At 56.2% G+C, this 8789-nt stretch overlaps 1 protein-coding gene across 1 annotated transcript in view; it reads right to left on the reverse strand.

Annotated features, from left to right (window-relative positions):
- The window catches only part of COL16A1 (collagen type XVI alpha 1 chain), a 166166-nt gene extending 157819 nt beyond the window's left edge, over positions 1 to 8347 (reverse strand). The window contains exon 1 of the mRNA XM_084652357.1: positions 8268 to 8347. Within this exon, the coding sequence (XP_084508483.1) occupies positions 8268 to 8313 (46 nt within the window). The 5' untranslated portion in view covers positions 8314 to 8347. The remainder of the gene's footprint in view (positions 1 to 8267) is intronic.
- Positions 8348 to 8789: the final 442 nt, after the last annotated feature.

An 8789-nucleotide genomic window follows, 5' to 3' on the forward strand; every position in this document is an offset into this window, starting at 1 on the left:
CTACTGCAATTGATCTGGGGACCCTCCTGAGAGCTTTGCACCTGGATAAGAACCTTGGGGTGGGCTTGTCTATATGGCAGAGGGGAGCCCAGAACTGAGCCCTGCAGAGATAGGATCCAGGCGTGCTCTGGGGCTGAGAGCAGGTGAGGGAGAAATGTGGAGGGGGTCAGCACTTCAGATGCCTAGCCAGAAGCAGGCAAACTTCCCCAGACCGCTAGGGAGCTGCAAGCTGCTCTGGAGACCTCCCGAGGGCAGGCTCCATTCAGGAGCTTGCCACAGCGCCCTGCTTGAGGGCAGGCCACAAATGCCGCACAGGGTGGGCCGGTCGGTGCTTCAGCCCCTGCGCAGAGCTGGGGAGGCCCAGGGGAGAGGGAGGAAATGGAAAATGCTGATGTGCCCCAGCCCCCCAAAGTGATGAGCGGAGTTCAGGCCAAAGGCCCAGGTCAGTTCTTGGGACATCCAGGCCCATCGCCCTCCAGGCAAGATCCCAGGCAGCGCCCGTCAGCGTCAGAGATGAAGATCAGAGCTAGACCCTCTCGTTCAAACACCCCAAAGTTTGGCTCTGCCTCTGGATATGGCCACCCCGCTCCGGCCGGGCATGGCTGGAGGTGGCAGCACCTACCGAGCACAGCCGGCTGACGGGGCCAACGTGAAATCCCATCAGTGGGTCTCAGCCCCCTTCCCAGTGGAGCAGGTGTCCCCATAAAATGCCACGGCCACAGCTGGCACCATCTGGCAGCCTGAGCAGGGGGGCAAGAGGCTGTACGGGCCACAGAGACAGGCTGGCTGACACCTTGGTGAGGGGCCGGGCACGCTGGCGGGGCTGCCCGGGGGTAGACTCATGCTGGTACTGAGCCCTGCTCTGAGGCTAGACAAGAGGCCTGCTGCCTCCAGAGGTGCCAGCCTGGCACGGAGACCCCCAGCTGATGGCGTTGGCGACCAGAGGGTGCACGTCACCTGCTGTATCAGCTAGCGCTTCGGAACCAGGAGACTGGAGAATCAGGGGCCCCTTGCCTCTGCCCTGGCACCTAACAGGGTCCCCTGCACATTCCCCTCCTGAGCAGAGGTCTCCCCGGCTGCCATAAGGTCTGTCCAGTGGCCCTACGCCCAGCAGCAGGGCCGTGTCCAGAGCACACAGTGCTGGGGTTGTTCTTGGCCTCTCAGGGCTCAGGGAGCAGAGCGTAAGTGCTGGCCGACACCAGGAAATTAGATCAACCCAGCTACATCACTGTGGAGACAGTGCTAGGGCGATGGAAGAATTCTTCCGGCAGCCTAGCTACTGCCTCTGGGAGAGGGGGGTTAACTCCAGCAATGGGAGAACCCCTCCTGGCTCTGCAGGGAGTGTCTGCACTGAAGCACTAGTGTGGCACAGCTACCGTACTCCAGCTGGGCCACTGTACCAGTTTAAGTGTAGACCTAGCCTACATTAGAGCAACCCTGAGGCTGCTCTAAGTGACACTGGGGGCTGTGCAGGGCAGTGCAATGTAGAGAGCACAAAGGTGGCTTAAGCAATTTATTCCCCACTCTATCCCTGCCCTAAGTGCAGGGACAGAGTTTGCTGGCAAAGGACAGAGGGGCCACCCAGCAAACCCTGCTCACGTTGGGGGCTGCCTCCCACCCCCTTTCCCAAAGGCCCCTGATTGTGCAGCAGTATCACTGCCAGCTTCCTTCAAGGAAATGTTCTCCTTCCATCTCCATGGTGCTGTGGGCTATTTCCCCCGGGCTCACTGCCAGGATCACAGAGTTGGGAGTGAATTGGCCAAGGCCTTTTCATACACCTGGCCTCTCGCTTCTGTCTCCATGTCCATCTCCATTCAGCCATCAGCAGCGGAGCCAGCCTTACCCCCAGTAGGCCCAGTCCTATTTAACAAATTTGTAAGTGATCTGGAAAGGGGGGTAAACAGTGAGGTGGCAAAATTTGCAGATGATACAAAACTACTCAAGATAGTTAAGTCCCAGGCAGACTGCGAAGAGCTACCAAAGGATCTCACAAAACTGCGTGACTGGGCAACAAAATGGCAGTGAAATTCAGTGTTGGTAAATGCAAAGTAATGCACATCGGAAAACATAATCCCAACTATACATACTAAATGATGGGGTCTAAGTTAGCGGTTACCACGCAAGAAAGATCTTGGAGTCATGGTGGATAGTACTCTGAAAACATCCACTCAGTGCGCAGCGGCCGTCAAAAAAGCAACCAGAATGTTGGGAATCATTAAGAAAGGGACAGATAAGACAACAGAAAAGATCATGTTGCCTCTATATAAACCCATGGTACTCCCACATCTTAAATACTGTGTGCAGATGTGATCACCCCATCGCAAAAAAGATACATTGGAATTGGAAAAGGTACAGAAAAGGGCAACAAAAATTATTAGGGGGATGGAACAGCTTCCGCATGAGGAGACATTAATAAGACTGGGACTTTTCAGCTTGGAAAAGAGACTACTAAGGGGGGGTATGATAGAGGTCTATAAAATCATGACTGGTGTGGAGAAAAATAAATCAGGAAGTGTTATTTACTCCTTCTCATAACACAGGAATGAGGGGTCACAAAATGAAATGAATAGGCAGCGGGTTTAAAACAAACAAAGGAAGCATTTTTTCACACAATACACAGTCAACCTGTGGAACTCCTTGCCAGAGGATGTTGTGAAGGCCAAGACTATACCAGGGTTCAAAAAAGAACTAGATACATTCATGGAGGAGAGGTCCATCAATGGCTATTAGCCAGGATGGGCAGGGATGGTGTCCCTAGCCTCTTTTTGCCAGAAGCTGGGAAAGGGTGACAGAGGATGGATCACTTGATGATCCCCTGTTCTGTTCATTCCCTCTGGGGCACCTGGCATTGGACACTGTCAGAAAACAGGATACTGGGCTAGATGGACCTTTGGTGTGACCCAGTCTGGCTGTTTTTATGTTTTCACAGCTCACTGATCTGTGGGTGCAATGAGGCAGCTGGAGACACGCAGCCTCCCTGAACACCTGCAAGCGAAGGCGGCTAGCAGGGCACCACGACATCCCAACAGAGGCTGTGGAATTGTAACGGCTGGATTGGAGCCTGCATTGGGCCCTTTTCGGTCGGGGAGTTTCAACACCTTAATGTCTCCCCTGCCTTGATTTCCCCCACCACTAACACAGCAGCGCAGCAGTCAGGGGTGAGCGCACCATTGGATTAGGAGCGTGGGCTCTGCGGTTTGGAGGAAGAGCTGCTGGGCTTTGATGGGATGCAGCTTGAGCTCTGTTCCTGCAGCTGCAGCTAGAGACAGAGACACTAACAGGCACTAAGAGCTGGGGTAGATCAGCATGGCTCCTGCTGAACCCCCCCGATCTACACCAGCTGAGCAGCTGGCCCAAGGTGTTACCATCGAAGTGCGGCTCAGTGCCTTGGACCCAAACATAGGAGGAGGGATTTGGACTGTGAACTCTGTTGCCGGGAGTTCTCTCTAGAATGAGCTGAGACCAAATCCCAGCTGGGAATGCACCAGAACTTGGGGCCCATCTGTACTTCGGGTTGGTAACTGCTGTGGGATGCAGTGTTCTGTACCAGGCCTTGCTCCCCAGGGCCTCCCTCCCCATGGAGCTGAAGGGTTTGGACAAACAAGCTGCTGCAAAGATTTGCTGTGTGTGAAATCAAACACCCAGCAATGGCTAGTCACAGATCAGGGCAGATCCCAGTGCAAGCTGGCAGACGGGGATGGGCACAGTCTTGTGAAGTCGAGATGCCAATGCAGGCCAAGGCTGGGCATCCCCCTCCTCCCCGGTTTGTAGATGGTCTTGTACAGGAGGTGCCCAGATTTCTGCTTAAGGGAGGGCACTAGCTCTGCATTGCGGTGCTCAGATTGGCACCCAAGTACCCACTGAAAGTGCCAACCTGACAATCTGAAAAGGGACAAGGCAGGGCTCCATAACCCTTTGCCTACTGGGCCCACCGTGGGTACAGCGTTAAAAGACACAGTAACTGAGCACACACAGAGGGGCAGGGGACAGCCGCATACGAACAAAGGGGAAATCGTCCTTGGCGCTGCTTATCGCCCATTTCAGCCCCGCGCGGTGGAGGGAGAGCGCGCTGTCTGCTCTGAAGCTCTCCGCTCCCAAGGGGATACGTGCGGGGCTCCCTCTCAAAAAGCATTACAGAGCAGAGGAAGCCAGGCAACCCAGGCTACGGCCTTGCGGGCACCTGGCCTGGTCCGTCTTTCGCCTCTGGGCTCAGATTGCCACCCAGGGGCACGCGAAGGGGGGGAAATCTACAGGAAGGACCAGCTCATTACAAAAGCAACGGGGGCAGCTAACAGCCCTGTCACTAATTCAGAGCCATCCTAACGAGCTGGGACCTCTCCATCTCAGCCCGCTGGCTCCAGTGCGGAGCCCCAAGCACTGTGTCACCCCCTGAACTGCACCCAGCTGCCCGCTGAGCTCCTGGCTCCTCTGCTGAGTAGCTGGAGTAAGATCTAGTTGGAGGCGCACTGGGGCTGATAGCAAACATGATGTCCTCTGACAAGCCCTAGTGTTTCCTTGGCAATTAGGACTTCCTTGGCTCTTCCTCTGGCTGGGTTACATCGCCCTGTGCTCCCGGCAGCCAGGCACGAGAAAAAAGCTTTTGTCAACACTTTAACGCACTGTTTAGCAAACAGAGGCTTATTAACTTGTCAGCACTGGGGTTGGAGTCATGCCCACCCCTGGCCCCCGCTCTTCATTTCATGCTATTTTTGCCTGCATGGGGGTAGGGATATTCGTTATGCTCCTGTTGAACTTGGAGGGGGGGCAAATGAACCGAGAACAAGAGCAATGGCAGGGCCGGCGGGAAGCTCCTGCATTTAGAGGAGGCGAGATTTGGCTGGCGGCGCCTGGAATTGGCGAGTGGGTTGTGCCGCACGCACAGAGCTTGAGCGCGATCAGAATCAACCGCCCGAGCGGATGCTGGGCAAGCGCCAGATTTACACCGGGGCCACCAGAGCGGAGCCCTGAGAGCTCACGAAAGCGGCCTCCCCCTGCACAGGCATCCTCGGAAAAATAATCCTCTCTTGCTCCATCATCAAGATCCTAGCCCCTCCCTACTGCCCCATCAGCCACCTTTAGAGAGTCCCTGGCTGGTGGCAGATGGCCTCCCTAGCACAGCCAGGCAGCCCCAGGGAGCCTTTGCACCGTGACTAAGAGCTGTTTTGCACCCAAGAATGCTGGGAAGAGAAGGGAAGCCGGGGTGAAGTCAGTGAGCAGCTGGAGTCCCCAAGAGGTGAGTTCAGGAGCAAGCGTTCACTGGGGCTGGGTGTAGGCCGGGCTGCTATTACCCCGTCTCCATCCACATCCAGGCCTGTGCCAATCTGCCCACACCCCCTGCTCCTGCGGAGGTTGCTGGGGAGAGACACACGCGGCTCGTGCTCAGCTCTGTGGGGCTGGGCGGCTGGAACGGGACTGATCTGTGTGTGCAATTCGGGCCCCTGAGATGTGGGTCTATGGCATGCAATGCCGTCTGTGTACCCTTCCCTGCTGCACTGAGGCTGCGTGGGTAGCACATGTCCCCTGGAAAGAGCTGGGGACCCTGCACAGAGACCAGAAGGGACCCCATGGCTTTAGCAGGCCACCAGCTCACATTGTGACTGGCAACCAGGGTGCCCGCCCCCTTGCACCCAGAAAGTAACTTCATGCACCAGCCAGCGCGTTCAGGGGGGTCACCTCGTCACGTGTGCATGACGGCACCCTGTAGGGGAGGATAAAAGGCCTATTACAGCTAGCAGCTGAGGGGGAATCTCCTCTAGCTCAAGGACTTCTGAGTTCTCTTGTCAGTTTTGCAGTTGACTCGCCTTGTAGTTTGGTTGGGCCAGCAAACCCTCCCTCCATGCCTCAGTTTCCCCTTGTGCAAAAAGAGAACCTTATGGCTGGGCTTGTCCTGGAGGCACTGTGGGGCAGGGGAGAGTGTTTGTAAGGGGGCCCAGGACACAAACACCCTCTGTGACAATGTGATGCAGCAGGGAGGGGGGAGTGTTGACCTGGGAATGTGCCCTGGGGATGGGAGACCCGAAAGCCTGTCACCTGAGCCAGGAGGAGGAGGGGGAGGTAACACCTCTGCCCAGGAATGTGAAGACAGGCTGCAGGAGAGAGCCTGCTGGGGGAGTTTAGTTTCAGTTTGGGGCTGGGTGGAGGAACACAGGGAACCCCAGGGCTGGGGTCTAAGCTCCCTGCTCCCCCAGAAGGACTTGACTGAGGAGTCCTGGGTGTACCCACAAGCTCTGTTGTGGACTGTGTTCCTGTTGTCCAATAAACCTTCTATTTTACTGGCTGGCTGAGAGTCTCAGTGGATCCCAGGAAGAGGGGTGCAGGGCCTGGACTCCCCCACACTCCGAGACACCATCTTATCTGGAGGCAGCCACCTGTGGACAGATGGAAGACCTGCAGTCCGTCAGCCAGGCCCATGAGCGATGGCTTAGCAGGGCTGCAGGCATCGGCTGCCTCCTGATCCAGCCAGCCAGAGGGAAACAGACTGTTTGGCCTAGCCGGGGTCTGAAAGACAAGTGCCAAGGAGCCGTTCATGCTGCCATCTGCAGCTAGCTTAACCTTGAGCTCCCGTGGCCATCTGCTTCATGGGAGAGCCGAGCAGAAACACTGGCCCTCTTGGGAGCCTTCATTTCGCTGGTGATGGCTATTGGGCCAGGGAGCTAGGGATCAAGGGTGAGGTTTGGGAAGAGGGGATTCAGAGAGGGGAAATGATGATGCTAATTAAGTCATGCCAGGTGCATTGAGATCCTTGGATATAAAGCGCTAGAGGCAATGGAAGGTTATTTAAGCACTGCCCCTGCAACTAATGATGGGGAAACGGAGGCACAGACCAGTGAAGTGACTTCACCCAGGAAGTCCCTGGCAGAGCTGAGATCGAACCCAGGAGTCCTGACTCCCGGCCCCCTGCTCTACCCATCGGCCGCTGGCACCGAGGTGTCTCTCTGGGGCTGAGGTTCCGCAATCCCAGTCACTCCAGCTGCCCTCGGGGAACGGTGCGTAAGGAGCGCTCCGCAGGCGGTGGGGTGGAAGGGTGATGGAAAGGAGGGTCCAACCCCTCAGCCAGAGCCGAGCCTCTGTCACACCCTTCCAGCAGGTCACGCATACATTGCGGCTTGCTCCCACCCACGTTAAGGCAAGATGGGAACAACAAATGGCTTATTATGAATGCTGCATTTCTCGTTAGCTCGGCGGGGGGCAGCAGCCGCCAACAGCAACATCACGCTCTTCTAGAACCTTCCATCTGTGAAGAGCTTGACTGAGCCGTTCTCCACAGACACATGCGCCCCGCCTCCACGGGTTGGGGAAGCATTGCTCGCTTTTTGCAGATGGGGAAACTGAGGCAGGGGGCAGTGACTTGCCCAAGGGCACAGAAGATGTTGACACCAGACCAGGGAATAGCCCTCAGAGAGATTCTTGGCACCCAGATTGGTGCTCACAGCCTCAGGCCAACCCTCCCACTCTTTGGCAGACCTTGTACTCCACGGTTTGTCTAGCACGTGATCACTTTGGAGCACTGCATGGGACCAATTCCTAAATTCCAGGGGCCGCCCTTGGCACCGATGAGCCAAACAGTGTTGACCTGGGGGGCAATCAGAAAACCAAAGGGGGGCTACAGGGTCTCCTGCCATCCGTTTAGCACAGCCAGTGCTTCGTGCACCTCTGCAACGGTTTACAGAGCCAAAAACTGCTCGACGGCCCCATGAACACCGCCCAGCATAACCAGAGCCCTGCTCAGGCTCTCGAGAGTGGGCACCCGGAATGACTTATTTCCCAGGCAAAAACAACAACGGGGGAAACACAGGCACTGGGGTGCAGATGGCAGAAGGGGACCCAAAACCTCTGACAGGGGGAAGGAGGTGCACAGAGCCCCTGGTATTAGAGAGAAAGGGGGGCTATGGTGGTGGGGACACTCTGGTGTGGGGGAGATTTGGGGACATGGATGTGAGGCTAACAAGGCATGGGGGTGCACCAAAACTCCAGCCATGGGGGACCCATGCACAGGGGCACAGCACACAGCACCCCTGAAGAGGGAGAAATGGGGGAACCAGACAATAGGGGGAACTAGGGGAGCTGCAGGGAATAGAGGGAACCAGGAAGGTGAACACAGGGAGATCATGGGAGGAACAGAGCAGGCAAGGAGCCCAGGCATGTTCAACCAGCTTAGCCAAGAGAAGCTACAAACCCTGCAGCCCTCGAGTAACACTCCACTCTCCTCCTTGTAATTCATCACACGGGACATTTCACCTGCTTTTCCAGCCCAGCCCCTTGCTTACCTGCAGCTTCCGCCCAGAGCTGTCTGCTCTGCTGGGGCGGCTGCATTTCTCCCACAGTTCAGAGGTCAAGGCTCTTTCAGGAGACAATTTGCTCTGCTCAGCACAGACAGGCAGGACTCTTAGGGACAGGGGGCACCTTAAACGCTCTCCTTTTATACAGGCTGCCTAGCAAAAGTTCCGCCTATTGGGGTGGAGCTTGGAGCAGTGAATCCAATAGAAAACAAAAACAGGTGGATTCTTTGATCCTATTGGCTAGAAGAGGCAGGGAGGGCTACCCACCATATTTAAAAGACACAAGTCGGGAGAGACTGGGGTATTGACCAGCTGCAATGTCATAGGAAGCCCATGGGAGGCCAGCATGGCTGGGAAAATTAGGCCCAGGATTCCCTGCTGCATAGAATGCTTGCCCAGCAAGGCCTGCGTCTCTCCTCGCGTGCCCCAGCTGGCTTTGAGGCAGTTGGTTCTGATTTACACCAGTGCCCGTAAGATCAGAATCAGGACCACAGTCTTTAAAGGGACAAC

This window comes from Lepidochelys olivacea, assembly GCF_965140295.1.
Source record: "Lepidochelys olivacea isolate rLepOli2 genome assembly, chromosome: 19".
Classification (NCBI taxonomy): Eukaryota; Metazoa; Chordata; order Testudines; family Cheloniidae; genus Lepidochelys; species Lepidochelys olivacea.